Source organism: Hevea brasiliensis, chromosome 9 (assembly GCF_030052815.1).
Source record: "Hevea brasiliensis isolate MT/VB/25A 57/8 chromosome 9, ASM3005281v1, whole genome shotgun sequence".
Classification (NCBI taxonomy): domain Eukaryota; kingdom Viridiplantae; phylum Streptophyta; class Magnoliopsida; order Malpighiales; family Euphorbiaceae; genus Hevea; species Hevea brasiliensis.
The window spans coordinates 12553416-12573500 of NC_079501.1; the positions used below are offsets into that span (position 1 = coordinate 12553416).

Consider the following 20085-nt stretch of genomic DNA (forward strand, 5'->3'; position numbering starts at 1 on the left):
AGTAGCAGATCCAAAAAAGATGGAGATTTGAATTAATAGTGAAGTAAGTTTTACATTGAATAAATCATCATATCAGCTGCAGCTGACATACATAAGTATAATCACCAAGCTGCCACAAAACAAAACTAATTTTCTTTTGCAAATTAAGACTTTCATCTTGATACATAATACCATAATTTGAGGAGACCCTCGTCATAAATCATATAAATTATAAAATTCATGCTAAGAAACTAAAAGATCCCTTCCCTCTCGAACTAATGACCTAATTTGATCAGGAATCATTAGAAATGTTAAAGTAATTCCGAAATATATCAATCCAGCAAAACTACCTCCATTTCCATCTCATCTCCATCACCGAGCACTACTTATGCTTATTCTTGATGGTGATCCCAAGTTCCCCAGCAACAATGACTGTATTTGCCATATCAAGAAACATGCCATGCTCAACAACACCTGGCAGCCTCAAAATTGCATTACTTGCAGCTTTCAAACCACCAATATCTCTTTTGAATTACAAATCCACAATATAATTCCCATTATCGGTAACAAATGGTTCCCCACCGTTCTACTTGCCATTAGAACCCTTACTCCTCAGCTTGGCCACACGACCTGTGTACCCAAACAACTCCTGCAACCTCTTAGTAATGAATTTCCAACAAAACGGCACAATTTCAACAGGCATAGCTAACCCACTATCCTTAATATATTTCACCATTTTAGACTTATCAACAATAACCACAAACTTCTTGCAAGCGCCCTCTATCATTTTCTCTCTCAACAAGGACCCACCTCGGCCTTTCACTAAATTCAGATGCGGATCAACTTCATCGGCTCCGTCAGTTGAAAGTCGATAATTGGATAGGAGTCAAGGTCTGATAAGGGGATTCCCAAAGAAAGAGCTTGTTCATGGGTCATGTTCTATGTGGGTATGCCTATAATGTTCTTGAGCTTGCCTTGACGCAAAAGCTTACCAATTCGGTCCACAGCATGTTTGTCGGTGGAGCCGGTGCCAAGACCGATAACCATGCCGGATTCGACGTACTCGACGGCTTTATAGGCAGCGATTTTCTTGAGCTCGTCTTGGGTCAGTAATACCGGGGATGGAGACACAGGAGACAAGCCTGTCTCCCTGGATGCAGAGGCAATAAAATTGAAATGAGGATAAGGAATGGCCATTTCTTGAATACAGGAAACCAAATAAATAAAGGAACAAATGGGTTAATTCAGTGGAAAAGAGTTTGCCCAGAATCACTTGCAGGGCAGACAAAATCTAGATGAAAAAGGAAATGCATTTGAAAGAAAGGTGAAGGAGAAGGAGGCAACCCAGATGATAGAATTATGGTTGGAGTGAGGGAAGGCTGGAGGAAGGGTGAAGACGTTGAGTTCATGGAAGAGAATATATACAGAGGAGAAGGGCAATGATTGGTTGTCGCACGTCACATAGATTGTGCACAAAATAGCTCCAAAGATTTTTTAATTTAACATACTTAGATGGGTGAAGGCAGTAATTTTCGATTTTTGCTCGAATCTTTTGTTTATTTATTTTTTTAATTCAGAAGTAGGAACTTTAATGTGTTTCAGTCATAGGATTCCGTTCAACTTCTGGTGGGAGGCTAAAACACCACATAAATCTTTGTGTGATTTTATCTCTAACAGTTTGGATTCCATCTAATTCCCTGTTTGAACTGAGCACAACATGATTTATTAATGTTATTATCATATTTTATTATATTATATTATATGATTTTTATTATTAAAATATTTAGAAAGATAGTATGATTTTTAATATTTTTTTTATTTAGTTTAATGGTACGCTATGGTATAATAAATATGAAGTTTATTAAAATGTCTTTATTATTGCTTTAAATATATAAAGAGTTGTGGAGGCCTGTGATGTGAGAGACAATAAATGACTAATATATGTGAGAGAGAGAAATTGAAGATTTTTACGTCAAAGAGAGAAACTAAATATGAGGGACAATGAATGTTTCTAAATAAAAAGAATTGGGTATAATTGAAATTTTTTAAATTGTATAAGTATAAAATTGAAATGTAAAAAATTTTAGATCATCTAAAATCAACAATTTGGTGGTTTAAAAATCTGTGATAAAATCATGATAATGAAGTCATCACTTTACAACCTTAAACCATATTTCTCTAAAAACAATATTCACAAACAAGTAGCATTATTATACCATACATTATGAAACTATAGGAAACCATCATCCAAATGAGGTGTATGGATTCATTATTTGTTCTAGATAATGGTTTCTCATGATTTTATAATGTATAGTATGTTAATGTTATTTGTTTGTGAAGATTGTTCCCAGAAAAATGTGATTTAAAGTTGTAAAATAATAGTTTTTTAATAATGATTTTACTATAAATTTTCAAATGATCAAATTGTTAGTTTTAGATGGTTTAAAGTTTTTGCATTCTAATTTTATAGTCACATAATTTATAAAGTTTTAATTGTACCACATTCTTTTTATTTAGAAATATTCATTATTTCTCGTTTTCAGTCTTTCCCTTTAACATAAAAATATTCAATTTCTCTCTAACATATATTAGTCCTCTCTTATTTCTTACATCATAGGTCATTTACAACTCTATATATTTAAAACAGTAATAAGGATATTTTAATAATCTTCATATTTATTATACTATACCATACCATTTAACCAAATAACAAAATGTTATTATATCATACAATCTTTCAAATCATATTAACAATAAAAACTACACAGTTTCTAAACATTTTAACAATAAAAACCAATATAATATAATATAGTCCAATACCACACATTACTAAATCATGCTGCACTCAATCCAAACAGGTGTTTAATTTTTTTCTTTAAACAACAGGGAAAATTCTAAAAGAAAAAAAAAATTTAATTTCTGTCTGCAGAGTCCTAAACTAATAATGTAAAAGAAACCTCTTTCCATATATTAATCCTTGTAAAAGAGGTAAAACCCACATAAGCAAGAAAATTAATTTTTGCCTACACAGTCTAAACTAATTATACAAAGGAAACCTGTTTATATGTATTAATCCTTGTAGGAGACGGAAAACCCACCTACGCAAGAAAATTATGCTCATATATGTGTATATATATGTGTGTGTATATATACATATAAAATAATCGTTCAGCTTCCATTAAACGGTCTATTCTCGGCGATCCTTTTGTGCCCCTCCACTACAAAGATCTTGTAGCCTTTCTTTTTCCTAAACACCCTGATGGAGTTCAATTCTTCTTCTGGTATTATTTCTTCTTCTATGGCTGATTACAAGCCATGGAATAAGGTTTCAGCTTATTCTTTCACTCTTATAGATTTGTCTCTAGTTAGTACTACTCCCACTACTATGGATATTCCTGAAAGTTTCTTTCAAGAACAGCTAAAAATTGGTGATTATCATTATCCTATTCGGGACAAAGATAATCAACAAGAGCAGAAATCGACACCTTGTTTTTCTAACAACAAGGTTAATGAGATGGGAAAGTTGGGCAGTGATCAAGAGAAGCTCCAGATTGGTGTTAACAAATATCATGATTATTATTAATATTGTACTTTTGATGAGCATGTTGCTCATCTTTACGAGTCTGTACCAGCTCATGGCGAGGATGGTGGACAGCTCTTGAATTTGAAGGTGGATGAGAATAACGGTGGGATGGTATTGAGTACTAAGGAAGACGCTGAATCTGAGGTTGATTATTTTCTTTTATCCATATATGGCGATGACAAATATATAGCAGATATGCTTGATTTGAAGGTGGATGAGAATAATAGTGGGATGGTATTGAGTTCTAAGGAAGATGCTACATCTGAGTTTGATTATTCACTTTTCCCTATAAATGGTGAGGACAAATGTACGGCAGACATGCCTACTTTGAATGTGGATGAGAACAATAGGGGGATGGTATTGAGTTCTATGGAAGACACAGAGTTTGAATTTGATTGTTCTCTTTTCCCTATATATGGCGAGGACAAATATATATCTGGCTACTGATGGAGACTGCAATTTATATAAGCAAAGAGAAATTCCACGCCTGGCTACTGATGGGAATTGCTAGTTACACGGGTCCGATTAGACGGCCTATATTCTTTTGTTCTTCAGAGAATTCTTCAAGCTTGGCTCGACAGAGACTTACACGGGTCTCCATAGTTTACACACGTCGTGGTACACGGCCCGTATACTGTGTTTCTTCTTTGGCTCTTTAGCTTAGGTTACAAGGGTTTGTGGTTTTGCTTACACGACCCATGTAAAGTGTATCAGCAACACTTCTCTTTCCTTTGATCTTTCCAAGCTTTTTTCTTTACTCCTATGCCTTGGAACTTCTTGGAAACATACATAAAGCATAGAACTTAGAGCTTGGCAATGGAATTTATAAAAGTTGATAAAATCAATAATTAGGCATGAGATTACTCATCTAAATGCTTTGAAATAATATACAAATGTAATTTAAAAAATATATATAATACAAGTGCATCAGTAATGGCATGTTGATTTCATAGGTTTTTTACATCCCCACTTCCTAATCCAAGAATTTAATCTTTGTATTTATAAAGTAGTTTTATGTCTGCAGGTGGGACCTCATTGTATGCTAGGGGAAGGTTCACAAATGGGTGATAAATGCAGTGTGAAACGGTCTGTAATTGGTCGTCACTGCCGGATAGGTTCTAACGTGAAGGTATTATGATTTTTCTGTTGTTAATGTGAAGAACAAACACTGTAAATTCAGAAATGGAAAATGACATTTAAAGCTTTTATTTTTATTTTGTTATTGCAGGTTGTTAATTCAGTTATCATGAACCATGTTACCATTGGAGATGGTTGTTCCATCCAAGGTTCTGTGATTTGCAGCAATGTACATCTCCAAGAGCGAGTTGGGCTGAAAGATTTTCAGGTAATCTCTCTTCTCCAACCCACCGTAAAAATGTATGCACTCCAGTGCACACTTTCATGTGCCTTCTCCTTGCTTTTCATTCCAGGTTGGAGCAGGTTTTGTGGTTACTGCAGGCTGTGAGTACAAGGGAGAGTCCTTGGCCAGAAAAGAGAAATGAATAAATAGGGGGTGTCCCTTGCTAGAAACAGAAATGGAAATCTCAAGAATTAATTACAATTTTGTACCATGATCATCTTAGGTTTGGTGTGAATTTTTCTGTAACAGCTACCATTGAATGGTAGATCAGAACTATGGCAAGGAAAGGGAAATCCTAAACTCAACAAGTGTATCATCCAGCTTTTATTTTATTTTATTTTATTTTATTTTTGGGTTGGGAGAGGGGGGAGGGAGGGGGAGGGGGGTGATTATTTTTGGTTGTGCTGCATGCATCCCATGTATTTTTAATGACTGAATTACAATAGATTAGGTTCATTTTTGTCATATCATTTGTAAAAGATGCTCAAATTTTACTGGTTGTTGAATGGAAATGCCTTCATCATTCGTAAAGAATGTTGGTTATAGTTGCTTGTCTGTTGGTACCATAACCCCTTCGAGGGTTGGTATTAACTTCAATTCATCCATTCTAGAGACAAATGTAATTGGTTTCAAATAAAAGTTGCAGGCTTTATCAGAGTGAAAGATTGCTTCATTTGCAACCCTTAAAACATTCGAACAAGTCAGTTATTTCATACCCGGAAAGTATTCAAACAGGTTTCCTACGACTCACAAAAACCAACCATTTGCCTTTGCTCTATCCTGTTTGCGTTAATTTACTGTGAAATGGATTAAAATGAGGCTCATGTGTTAATAGGAAGGTTTCTATTGTTATATCTTGCAGAATACGTAAAGCAAACGCATCTCGGAAGAAAAACTTGATTAGTTGTTTGTTTATCAAGAATTGGTATCGCATATTATTCAACAGAATTATTTCCACAGATTTGGATTTTAAAGTTCTAAAAGCTGAGATTGGGGCAATTTTTTTTTACTATGTTCAAAAATTCTGCTAAGCTGCTACAGAATTGTCATGCCATTGATGCAGTTGGTCAACAAGGGGAAGATAGAAAAGTTTCTGCCACACAATACAAGCTGCATTTTTCCAGAAGCCACTCAAAAGGCTGCTTAGGCCTACTAAAGACATTATACCCAGGCACCTGAGCGCATAGCCTCTCCTGGCATTAACAGACAGCAGAATTACATTACATCCTAACTACTACTTTCTTATTACAAAAGATATGAAGTCTTAACATCTGGATCGGTATCATATCTTTGCATAGTTGATAGAATTTTTCCCGTCATGACCTTTGCTAAAGAAATAACTGAAGTAATCTGAAAAGAGAATTGGCTTATATCTGGGTGCTGCTCCAGTCTCTAGCACTTCTGGTAGAGGTCCAATTAGAGCATCAGGTCCTGGATTGACAAAGATAGGAACTGAAACCCTATTCTTGCTTCCATTGGCAACCACACGATGCTCTATACTTTTATATTGGTCATTGCTCATTATCTGCAGCACATCTCCAATATTGATCACAAGTGCTCCATTAACTGGTGGGATATGAATCCAGCTATCCTCTTCAATTCCTCGAACATAAGGCCCGCCAATGTCATCTTGTAGGAGGACTGTGATGGATGAAATATCAGAATGACAGCCTACTCCGGTCACAAGTTCAGGATTAGGGCAATGAGGATACTAGTTCAGGTTAATCGTTAGCGAACCCATTAAGGCATATTCTTTTTCTTTGTCAATCTCCCTCACATTGAGTTTTGTCAGTAGCAGCTCTAACAGCTTTTTGATAACCATTTCAGCCCTCTTCATATAATCCAGCACTGGATCCCTGAAATGAAGCACCATTAAGTCTGTTATAAATATGCATCTGTTCTGCTAAATCAAATGAGTGCAGTCATTAAGATAACATTAATATATTAATTTGGATTGCAGGAAATGTTCTGTTGACCAAGGCATGGGTAATTTTCAAATTTGTGGGATGAACTAACGAAGCCATGCGTTAAGGGGATCGTTGTACATACCAATATGATTTCTCTCAGATTCGATTGCCTTTGCCTAGAGTAGCATCAGAAAATGGTAACATAAATATAGTAGAGCGCAACTAAACTTTGCACTCATTTTCATTCTGATAGGTGAAATTCAATTTGAATGAATCTCATGTTTTCTGACTGGAATCAGGATAAAATGCCTTTCAAAGATTGCTTTGGAAATCCCAATAAATGGTGATAATAATAAATTAATACTAAGAAGTAGTACAGGGTGAATATATTTTTTTTTTATAAAAAGCAGAACTAAAGAAATATTAAATAACTTAGTAAAGACAATCTAAGAACTAATAAAACTGGAGCTAAAGTACTGATAAAGTGGATTTTATAACCATAAATTGAAAAGCAGGCTCATTGAATTGATTTCAGTAACCCATTTCAAAGATAGTCAAATCAATACATTCTACAAAGTTTTGGAACTTACTTGCATACAGAAGGCCAGAGTGCCTGAGACTTTTCATCTCCAGGGATATAACGAAAGCTCAGATAATCTTTCCACTCCAGCACCTTCTCCTTTAGAGGAGTAAAACTTGTTGCAAGGAACACAGTATCAGTTGGGGATTTCCCTTTCCAAAACTTCTTTCTTTCTTCATTGGGTAACCCAAAGAACCCATGAGCTGCATCCTGTAAATGATCAAGAATCTCTTGTGGAATCCCATGATTGATAATCTGAAAGAAACCCCACTTGCTTGCAGCTTCAAAGATTGATTCTACATGTTGTGGATCATCCCAATTGGAGACATCAATAATGGGTATGGATTCTTGGGTAATGACTTGGCTTGCATGCAACCTTCGTTCTGGTGGTTGGATATATTGGCGAGGAAGGGATTGAAGACCTGTATCAACTAAAACCTTTAAGCCGTTTGCTTTGTGCACCACAAAATCAAGTACATCAGAGGAGGCATTTGGAGTAGCGGTTGACATCGTTAGAGGTGGTGGGAATCTGGCAGAACTTTGTACCAGAATTTCGATCTCTTATTACCAAGGCTGTCTACTTATTTAATTATATTACATAAACTTATTTATTTTACTAATAATAAATATTATATCAATTTCATATTAATGAATGTATAAATCAACTTATACATTCATTGATAAATTTTCTGTAAGACATTTTTTCTTAAGGATAATTGAAAAAGTATACTTTCATCCGCTGATCAAGTTAGACTTTTTAAATGAGTACTGCAGTGCTCATAAAGAATGCACATTATATGAAAATCTAATTACGAGTAAATACATATTTTTTTAAGGTTTTATTTAAATTAAATCATTTATAACAAAATTTAAATAAATTTTCATAATATTATGTGTAATTTTTATCTTTTTGAAAATAAAATTTTTTTTAAGTAAAAAAACTTTTCTTTTCTTACTTTAAATATGAGAATTGATTAAAAAAAAAATTAATTGAATCAGATCCTTGTAGAATTATATATATTCCAAACATAGGGTTAGTAATAAGAGGTTCTTGGGAGATTTTTCGGTACGCTTTGATGGTTTTTCATTCAACTTAATTATAACCTTAGACAAGAAATTGAGGTTGAGTAACTTGGAGTTTGTTGGCAGCAAATAGCAACAATAGCTGAAAAGATCTTGCATGCACGTAAAAAAGTGAACTGTAGTACTTTTGGAAGGTTATAGCCCTGCTCCTCTCTGCAAATTTTAATCCATTTTTAGAATTTTTAATATGTATAACAGTCACCAATATTCACTATAGCAATGCTGACCACCGAATTTTGATTAAAACAAAAAAAACAATTTTGGTTAAAATTGAACAAATCCACTGTCAAAATTGATTTTCTAATATTCTCACTGTCAATTTCGGCAGATAAATACTCATTAACACCACCATATTAAAAAAAAAAAAAAAAAAAAAAAAAAAGGGTGACGGTGAACTAGACTACCAAAATTTCTTTGAATCACAGGATGACGGGGTGCCAAAAAGATAAACTTACCCCGGATCACAATCTCACGAAACCTTTCACGGAAAAGCAAAATGTGAATAAATGTGAATTGGAAATCACTATCTTCGTAGTGCACGTGACCACATGACTTGAGGTGCTCCACATTTGCAAAATTGAAGCATTCAGCTAATGAATAGCGGCTTTTTCTCCCTTTTTTTTTTTTTTAAAATTTATTTCGAGGAGGGGTTTCGTAAAACTCATGGGAAGAAAGGAAAAAAGCTGTGGCTGTTTTAATGAAGGAAGCAAGCACTCGTAGACACGTGTGCCATTCGTGATGTCACCACAAGCTTATATGTAGTTTGAAGGCTGGGTTGTCCCAAATCAATAATGTCCTGCCTTATACTGTTTGACATAACACTGGCAAGCTTCAGCAAAAAAAATAAAAAATAAAAAACAAAAAAAAAAATAAAAAAAAATAATGCATACACCTTACTCCATGCAATGAAAATAACATGTTAACCTGGTAGATTATACTAACCATTGCCATTCACCAGTTTCTTTTGCATTGCGACTCTTTTTCCTGAAAAAACAAAAAACATAAAGATTTTTATATACCTCCACTAATTTATTACATCTACCTTACTTTTGTTCTCCCTCCTCCCCCCATCTCTCCCTTATTTTCTAATTTTTATGTGAGCATGTTTCAGGAGAGACAAGAGGCTCGAAATGCAGTTAGTTGCAATCATATTAATTTGACGTGTTTTGAGTAGCATATAGTATTAACCACTTCGAAATTATAGCCACCAAATCACATGGGGTTGAACACTGGCTGCCAAGAATTTTTTGATTCTTATGCACAGATGCATGCAGAAAATCGGATCAGCCACCACATAATGATAAATGTTACACAATCATCAATTTAGATGATCATATTTGCATGTCAAGACGCATGGGCAAGCCACAAGCATCCTTACTGAGTGGGAAATTCATAAAGGAAAAATTAAGGCCCAAGCGTTTTTGGCAAAGAAGTGGATAGTCCTCAGCACAAATCTCTTCACAGGCAAAAGAAATAACTCTTTAGATTGCTACAACTTGCACGGGAGAAGGTTATCATACACAAAAGTTGTCTTATCCAGGAGCTATTGAAATAAACAGTCCACAATACGTAAGTTGTAAAAAAATGAATAAGCAAAAATCCATAGCCACCTCCAAAGAAACCATTGTCAAATAGAGAAATCTTTTACCATTTCCTATTGATCAACGGAAAAGATAAATATCTACTTTTCCTCCCCTTCTTTAAGCAAGGAGGTGGTGAGGGAGAAGATTAGGGAAAGAACGAAGAGATAGCATCATAAATAATTTAATTCTACTAAGTACTAACCCATAGTCCTCAAATCTCAAAAAAAGATTGAATGATTAAGAGACGAGATTATCAAGGAAGAAGCATCAAAACACCACACCAGATATAGTTTCTTACCAGTCCTTGGTCAACAAATGATTGGTACTGCAAAATCCTTTTTTCAACTTCCACTAAGAGTAGCCTCCTTTGGCACCGAGCAATTCTCCCCCTTCCTACTGCTTTAGTATCCTGATTTATGCAACCATTGTGATAGCAAAATAACAACAATTATTAAATTTTCAAAACTTGATCGCTATAACATAAAATTGAAAATTGACTAGGTTGAAATCTTTAGCACAATCTATCAATCTCTGTTACAGAAAATGGCTTAGGAATCCAAAATCTATACATGCAAGAATTAATTCAATGTCTCAATATTTTTTAAAGGAGAAACTAATGATAATTTGAACAAAATAGGTATATGATTTTGAAAGAAAGAAACCCTCCATACTCGTTACAATACGTAAGTTGTAAAAAAATGAATAAGCAAAAATCCATAGCCACCTCCAAAGAAACCATTGTCAAATAGAGAAATCTTTTACCATTTCCTATTGATCAACGGAAAAGATAAATATCTACTTTTCCTCCCCTTCTTTAAGCAAGGAGGTGGTGAGGGAGAAGATTAGGGAAAGAACGAAGAGATAGCATCATAAATAATTTAATTCTACTAAGTACTAACCCATAGTCCTCAAATCTCAAAAAAAGATTGAATGATTAAGAGACGAGATTATCAAGGAAGAAGCATCAAAACACCACACCAGATATAGTTTCTTACCAGTCCTTGGTCAACAAATGATTGGTACTGCAAAATCCTTTTTTCAACTTCCACTAAGAGTAGCCTCCTTTGGCACCGAGCAATTCTCCCCCTTCCTACTGCTTTAGTATCCTGATTTATGCAACCATTGTGATAGCAAAATAACAACAATTATTAAATTTTCAAAACTTGATCGCTATAACATAAAATTGAAAATTGACTAGGTTGAAATCTTTAGCACAATCTATCAATCTCTGTTACAGAAAATGGCTTAGGAATCCAAAATCTATACATGCAAGAATTAATTCAATGTCTCAATATTTTTTAAAGGAGAAACTAATGATAATTTGAACAAAATAGGTATATGATTTTGAAAGAAAGAAACCCTCCATACTCGTTACAATACGTAAGTTGTAAAAAAATGAATAAGCAAAAATCCATAGCCACCTCCAAAGAAACCATTGTCAAATAGAGAAATCTTTTACCATTTCCTATTGATCAACGGAAAAGATAAATATCTACTTTTCCTCCCCTTCTTTAAGCAAGGAGGTGGTGAGGGAGAAGATTAGGGAAAGAACGAAGAGATAGCATCATAAATAATTTAATTCTACTAAGTACTAACCCATAGTCCTCAAATCTCAAAAAAAGATTGAATGATTAAGAGACGAGATTATCAAGGAAGAAGCATCAAAACACCACACCAGATATAGTTTCTTACCAGTCCTTGGTCAACAAATGATTGGTACTGCAAAATCCTTTTTTCAACTTCCACTAAGAGTAGCCTCCTTTGGCACCGAGCAATTCTCCCCCTTCCTACTGCTTTAGTATCCTGATTTATGCAACCATTGTGATAGCAAAATAACAACAATTATTAAATTTTCAAAACTTGATCGCTATAACATAAAATTGAAAATTGACTAGGTTGAAATCTTTAGCACAATCTATCAATCTCTGTTACAGAAAATGGCTTAGGAATCCAAAATCTATACATGCAAGAATTAATTCAATGTCTCAATATTTTTTAAAGGAGAAACTAATGATAATTTGAACAAAATAGGTATATGATTTTGAAAGAAAGAAACCCTCCATACTCGTTACAAAACACTGTAGTCAGTTAGCTCATCCCCAATGCAGTACTTGAAACTTGTAGCCATTATATCTGGCAAGGATGGCTGCTGGACCTAGAAATTTATCAGATATACTTGAATAAATACCAGTATAGTGCACAAATCTGCCTTAGAAAATGTGACCATTCAAAATGTATTCATAAATCCCTCTTTATGTGGTCAGCCTTTTTACTGTTTGGACTGTAGTTTCACTTCACCACTAACATTTATTCTTTTCTTCCCTACACACAATTTTATTGGCTTCCTACTAACACATCACACATAACTATATAAGTTCATATGCAACATATTCATTATCCTGTATAGCAAGATAAAATGCGGCAGCATCAGCAGCAGAAGTATAACTCTCACCTCAATTAAGTCTACGAAACAATCATATATATTAAGGTGTTAAAGCACTGAAAATATTGATTAGTTACAAGTCGGTTAAACCCACAACTTAACAGAATTGGGTCCTCTCCCATATTTAGTTTTCACAAATCTCTACATGATAATATTGCATTTGGATAATTTTATTGAAAGCAAAATAAAAACAACCAAATTAATTTAAATGTCAAATAAGGTGACATTTGGATAGAGAATTTGAAATCCAAAGGTTTGAATTTGAGTTAAAAAAAAACATTGTGCTTCTAATAGAGAAGAAAACTTATTTGAGAGTGAAAATCTTGGTCTCTTGTTCAACCGTAAGAAAAGGATTGATAATCTTTTAAAAAATAGGAAAAACAACTGGGAGTACATCCGCTTTCAAAACCTGTTATTCAAACATATCAAAAAGGACCATTCATTAATCTAATCAGCCAAAAAGGAAGTATTTTAAACCTCATTCAAGCAATATAAATGAAAAAGGGGGAAAATAAAAACCTCTATTTCAAATTTCCCATCCAAACTATCTAATGGAAATTCATTTTTCTAACATGCCATTTCATAAGTTGCAATATGTAAATTTACCATATTCACCTTTCTATGATACACAATGTTTCTATAGCATTTTAAAAGGGTTGTGAAAATTTTTATTTAAAATTAAATTATCAGTAAGAGTGTTTACTGTGTTCATAAAGAGAAAATGATTTGTGACATCAAGCAACCCAACCACAAAATAATGTCATAAAATAAGAAAAAGTAAATCAATATGTAATGGAACTTCACTTTTTTAACATGCCATTTCCTAAGTTGCAATATGTAAATTTACCATATTCAGCTTTCTATGATACAAAATGTTTCTATAGCATTTTATAAGGGTTGTGAAAATTTCTATTTAAAATTAAATTATTAATAAGAGTGTTTACTATGTTCATAAAGAGAAAAATGATTTGTGAAATCAAGCAACCCAACCACAAAATAATGTCATAAAATAAGAAAAAGTAAATCAATGATTCCATGAGAAGAGTCAGAAACTCAAGATGGTGTAAACAAGATGAACAGAAAGTTCAGATATGTATTATCATTTAGCCAGGGTAGGGCACTGCACCATCCATACTGTCTTCCTATTGTCCTACACTAATATAACATATAATTCAATTCAAGTGATTATCCTGAGAAAAAATCATTAATATTTCCTTACCTGTTTAAACCATGCACGTACAAACATTAGCAGCATAAGAGAGAGAAAAAATGCTGGCAAGGCAGCTAAAATAGCAAAGTTGATTTCATTAGCCTTGAGAATCTGATCGAGTTCAAGCATTGCCCTGTTCGAAGATTAAGGAAATGAGACAAACTAGAAGCCAAATAATATTTTATTATCTTTCCAAGATACCAGTTCATGAACTTACGTCTCAATGTCCAGTTTTAGCTTCTGAACCTGAAATGCAGAGATCCCGTTATAATATGACTAAAATTACAAGCAGAAATTTCATATAAATCTAGCCTGTAGTACCTGGATTAGCAAAGCACGAGCAAGCTCCCCACTCAGAAGATTTTGAATAGGATTCACAAGTTCCTTCTCATACCTAAACTTTACAAAAGCAAAGAATTTACTATTCATTCAAGGGTAAAAGAAATCAGCAACATAAATCAGTAGTTCGATGAAAAGAATAATGCAATCCTTGATCCCTTCAGGTTTAGGACCCAATCTCGGTTTTAGGACCTAATGTGAATTCTCTCTTGTTCCTACCCTGCCTATCACCCTCAATTCAACCATTCCCTAGTGCTGTTCTATATGCATCTTTTAGCATCTCATTGTCTCCTTATTTGCAAATACAATCATAGGTAACTACCCATAAGCCAAAAAAGGAAAAAGACCTACCTTGCCATACCTATTTCGAGCATTTCCTGATCTGATGCATTCTCGGGAAACTTTTGTCCTTTTGTCTTCTCGCTAAAAGCCAGAAACATTCTGTGCCAAGCAAATAATTAGGTAAAGTTAAATGAAAGTTGAGCTCAGCAAAGCCAAACTACTTCATCAGAAGATTGAAGTTTAAATAATAATAATAATAATAATAATATAAATAAAAGTTTAGCTCAGCAAACACTATAACACTACACAGATCTGGCTAACCCACAAGGCATAAATAGGGTACTTTTGTATGGTAAGATGTAAATTTTTTGCATAATGAAACATCACCATCCAATACTAGAAGGAAAAAGGTAGAAAAATTGGAAAGCAAATTTTGACCTGTGCAAAGAATTTGCAGTCAGCTGCAATTCTTCTATCTCCGTTACCCCTTTGTGTCTCTTCCTGAATGTCTCAAAAAGGTCATCTCTGATCAACAGAAGCTGGTCATAAATCAAGTGAAACATGATTAAATCAATTAAAACCTTTGCATAATCTCATAATGTAACACACATGAACATTATTTAGAGAGAGATTTCATCATTCAACATAAATCGTTCACAAAACCAATAAACAAAATATTGACATAGAACCTAGCTCCATACACCCCAAATAAATTTAATCAACCAAAAAACCAAATATGGCATAAAACTACATCACATATATGAAGAAAGAAAAATGACAAATTGCTAGCTGGGACTTGGTTTTCATGGTATGGATAAATATGACACTTCATCCAATACTTCATCTGAATGTTCAGAAGAACACAAGAATAAAGAGCCACCATGCCATTCAAAAAATCCAGCATTTACTCTGATTTCAGCAGGCATATTATATGTACTTAATATAGTCCACTTACACTTAGGCAAATGAAAGTTCACAACAAAAAGACACATGAAGCCAGGCTGAATATTTTGAGTTTATTAATGGATCAATGACAAAATTCTAAGGCAGACAAAAATAACTTTATCAAGCAGTTACCATATTAAAACCGCTATATGATGTACTGGAATTTACATTTCTATAACCAATTATCTATTGAGACTGGGATTGATCCTTAACCAAGTAAGAACACGATATCTCTATCAGCATTTAGTTTATTTTTCCATATCGCCAGTTACCAAATTTCTAAGACAATAGAAGTAAGTCATTGGTCCTTGAAAATACAAGCTCTAGCACAAAAACAAGAGTTCACCTGTCAAAGCATCTTAATAATGAGAAAAGGAAGTTAGAGTATACCGGTTGCTCCACATGTTCATTAAAGAAGCTAATGGCTGAGTCCTTTGCTTCACAAATCCAATTGTCAATATCGGGACTTCCCATCAAACGACTATGCCTCAGGAGCCACATAGAACAAACAGATAGGCCAACTGCACCACATGTATAACGAATCCAGTACTGTGTTACTTTCTTTGGCTTTTGGTGTTTGGCAACCTAATAAAAAAATTCCATATGAATTATATACCTCAAAAACTTAATTTGCAATAGAGAAGACAGTCAGTCGATTAGAAGACATCAATGTGAATTCAGTCCATACAATAAAAGGATTATGAAATATTCTTACTATAAGAGATAAGTAGGAGTCCAATTTCTGAATATTTTTATTAACCAAGTTGATGGCATCTGCAATTTCACATTCAGTCCACTGAGAGCCTTCTTGATTAACTTCTGGTAGTCTCTCAAACAGTAGAGGGAATGAATAGCTTCCATCAACAGAAGAATTAGTCTGCATATCATTGCATATTGAATGAAAAAGATTTGAAATCATATATAACAAGTGAATATCAAAAACATTTAGAATATCACAGTGAGCTCAAGAGTAGAGTGCAAGGAAAAACTATAATGAGAAAGAAGAAAAAAAATTTAAAAACCTAATGGTTTTATAATTATCCTGCGTATTGCATGTAGATGACCAATTGATGCCTCCAAATTTGAAAATAAACCATTAATAGTAACTAGCAATGAGGGGAATGACTTTTCTGGATCCTTCACTAAATCTTTTCCTCATCTATCAACTTCCATGTAAAACTGTATGGAAAAGCACGAAATCAATTGACAATCAATTCTACATGTTTTTGAGAATATGCAATGCTTATATTATATGTGTATGATTAACATGTATAATGAATTATGTTGCTGGGTAGACTCGAATGGGATAGAAATCAAAACTTTACAAAGTTTACAGCAATTGAGGTAAGCCTTAAATTCCTTGTTGCATAGCAAGAGAAAAAGCTACAATAAAGATGCGAAGACAAACCATGACAATGTAGCAAATTTACTAAGAGGAAAAGAAAATGGAAGAAACACCAAGTGCTAATATACCTACAAACTTTTTTGGTTGGATAACTGTATACCTAGAACTTCACAAGATAGCAAATTTGTTCTTAAAAGCTCTCTTCCATTTAAATCAGCATCAGTGGAACTCCCTCAGCAAAAGAACATTTGTAAACCACCCCTCCAGTCTTTAACAATTGGATCTTAAGCAGTATTACAAACTAAATGAGGAAAAACAACCAATATAAAATCAATGAGTCTTATTTTTGCATGCGTGTGTAAGCATTAAGCATGCAACAGATAATTAGAGTCTGCTATAGAGGACTATTGGTCACAAATTTAGAATTGAGAACCAAATCAAACTGCTGAAGTTCTATATATATTGTGAATCAAGCAGCTAAGCCCTAGCACAGTTTACAGCATTGTTTTCCCTGAGGATGTTAATATGCGCATAATTTTGACTCATGCCTCATATTTTTATGCTTCCTAAAGGCCGTATCTCATCCTCACCATTCATCACCAGGAATAATCAATCAGTCAACATTCAACTGTTTCACAAGGGAATGTACCATGCATCTAATTTACTGAAACAAAATGAAGGTCTCCAATCCCACTGGATGCCAGCATACATTAATAATGATAATTGAAATTATAAGAACATAGACAAATCAAAGAAGCGGAAAATCTATAGTTTAAGATTGTTGGTAAAGACGAAGTACAAATGCAGGCAAAACATTATCAACACTGAGATACACAAATGAAATGAAAAAAAAAAATGGTGGAGCAAACCTCAGCCAATAATGTAGCAAGCACGCGCCTTAATGTGGTTAAAACAGCCAGCCTCTCAGATATATAAGCAGATGCAGATTGGCATAGATGCTGCATTGAAGGACCCTCAACAACGCATTGTTGCACCAACTGAACTGTTCCGTCAACGAAAGCTCGAGGCCCTCTCTCAAAGATCATAAAGTATAATTTCCGATAATTAGATCCCTGAAATTCAAATGAAAACCCAAAAACAAAATTATTAAGATGAAACATAAAGAACAACGCACGCAGCACGCTAAACTGTGCTCACCTCTGCTCTAGATTGCCAAAATTGCAAATTCTTTTCTACACTATGCAAATTTACAAAGATGTGCTCCATTATGTCCTCCAAAACATCATACACTACAGATGACTCTTTCACAACCCTGCATAAACGAGAGAAAATGCCAAAAAAAAAAAAATCATCTTGTCTCAAATTTGATTAAAACACCAAAGAACAAGTATTGCATATACAATAAGAGGACATACAGAGAAGATTCAGGAGTGTAGGAGGGCAAGGGGAGATGGATGTAATGCCTGCGTCTGGAAGAAGAGACGGCGGCTGTTTGGCGGAAGAGATTGGAGATTTGCCCGAGAAATTTGGAGTCGGAGGAGGGAAGGAAAGTGGAGAATCGGTTCCATAGATAATTGGAGTAGAATGAGACAATGGTTTTGACCCCAGTGGGCTCGTCTTGGGAAGGATGGACCTCCATGGATGATGGCTCTGTTTGGTCTTCTTCTGGGTTTATGACTACGTGCTTTCTACTGACGTCGCTCTCAATTCGAACGTGGTCGTTTGAATGCCTAGATCACAAATCCGAGAGTGACCCTTATTTCTGTTAAAATTACGCAAATGCACCCTCTTTTTTTATTTATAATAACTAACTTTGAATTTTTTTAATTAAATAACCAAATTGATATTAAATTATTTAATCATATGTATTGGCGTTTAAATTATGGAATAATTGGATGAGTCTCAAATTTGAAAATTCACCCTCTCATGCTAAAGCTCGTTAGCTTAAAGCGTGAATATATACAAGTTTATTTTATTTTATGCTGAAATTATTTTATAAAATCACTCAAAACCTGTTTGACTAATAAAATTATTATTGAAAAAATTATTTTTTTAAATATATTAGTCCAAAATTATTAAAAAATAATTTAAAATTAAATTTGATAAATTTTAATTATATGAACACTAAAATAATAAAATAATTTTTTCTAAACTGTTTTTTTTAACAATATCTAAAATAGTATTTTTATTCAGAAAAATAATTTTAAATCTGTGAACGCAATGCCAAATAGGCACTCAGTTCAAAAATACTTAAACTTATAGATAAGAGCTCTAAAAATAATTTTATATTTTTATCAATAATTTTCTGATTCCCATTTAAGGTCCTATGTCTCACCTCTTTCCATCCATTTATTATATTTCAAATTCCTAAAGCTTCTGTAAATGCATATTCAGAATCCACCACAAGAGCTGTGCAACATTTTATCATTTACCCAAAATATAAGAGAGCAGGTCCCCTTGAGACAAGCTGCATCAATGCACATCGCCAACAGAATAGAGAAAAACTTTCACAATATAACAACCCAGTTTTCACTTCTTTTTTTTTTTTAACATGTAGCAAGCCTAGATAAAATTTGGATAACATAAAGATTTCCATATATAACACAAGATTTTTTATTTTTTTCCATTAAAGAGGACTTGATACTTGAAAAAATGGTAATACATATGAGAAATTATTCCATTCAACCATTGTTTTAATCAACTAAAGAATAACAAAAACAGATACCATACTGTTAAGTAATATTGTTTAAAAAAAAAAAATCAATAAACTACTTGCTACATTTTGAATATCATAATTTTGATATTTCAATTGCAGTTTTGAAATTGGGAAAAACAAGTACCTTTAGTGTCTTCCTGATGGATTTATAGCTATATGAAAATCAACTCAGGCATAAATGATAGATTAACATCAATTTGGCCCATCAAGAATTGAGACAACACATTACAAGATTGTTTTGGTTCAAGGAATTCCATTCAGAAAGTTATTATTCTCAAGTTTGGTTTAAGTTTTGAATGAGGAATAATAACTCCACAATCTCAACTTTGATTCAAATCTTAAGAATGGAATAGTTATCTTCTGCAAATTTGTAGAATATATATTCCCACACATGGAAAAAGAGTACTGCAAAACAACTATTCTATACCACTAAACAAAGAGAGCCTATTTGTGTAGCTGCAGCAGCTGAAATTTATGACCTTATTTTTATGTAAATAACTCCATCAGTTTAGATATACAGAATATTTGTAAGAATGAATTACATGCATCAGAGTTCAGACCCTCAAGACAACATATAATAAATCTCTCACTTTAATATGATCAACAAAACATATACATCAGAAATTGCTTGGACAGCATGTAAAGACAAAATAATCAAATAAATCTTAGCATCTGTAGCCATATTCATCTTCAAAAGTACCAACACAAGAAGCCAAAGTAGTCCCTACAAGTGCACACAGCATATTATGCTCCACCAGATGTAGAATAA

At 33.6% G+C, this 20085-nt stretch overlaps 2 protein-coding genes and 2 pseudogenes across 2 annotated transcripts; 1 reads left to right on the forward strand and 3 right to left on the reverse strand.

The window, feature by feature from the left end:
* Window positions 1-7: 7 nt before the first annotated feature.
* On the reverse strand, window positions 8-1614 carry LOC110653326 (probable ribose-5-phosphate isomerase 2; annotated as a pseudogene).
* Window positions 1615-4599: 2985 nt separating this feature from the next.
* On the forward strand, window positions 4600-5269 carry LOC131183363 (uncharacterized). The gene is made up of 3 exons (XM_058154146.1): window positions 4600-4691; window positions 4791-4907; window positions 4993-5269. The coding sequence occupies exons 1-3, from the start codon at window positions 4602-4604 to the stop codon at window positions 5062-5064; spliced, it is 279 nt and encodes a 92-aa protein (XP_058010129.1). The 5' UTR covers window positions 4600-4601; the 3' UTR covers window positions 5065-5269.
* A 686-nt stretch (window positions 5270-5955) lies between these two features.
* On the reverse strand, window positions 5956-8006 carry LOC110653328 (feruloyl CoA ortho-hydroxylase F6H1-3). Its single transcript, XM_021808912.2, is given in 2 exon segments — window positions 5956-6778; window positions 7420-8006. Coding segments are annotated over 2 exon segments (1074 nt in total). The 5' UTR covers window positions 7920-8006; the 3' UTR covers window positions 5956-6204.
* A 5701-nt stretch (window positions 8007-13707) lies between these two features.
* Window positions 13708-18250, reverse strand: LOC131169192 (protein DGS1, mitochondrial-like; annotated as a pseudogene).
* Between the last annotated feature and the right edge of the window lie 1835 nt (window positions 18251-20085).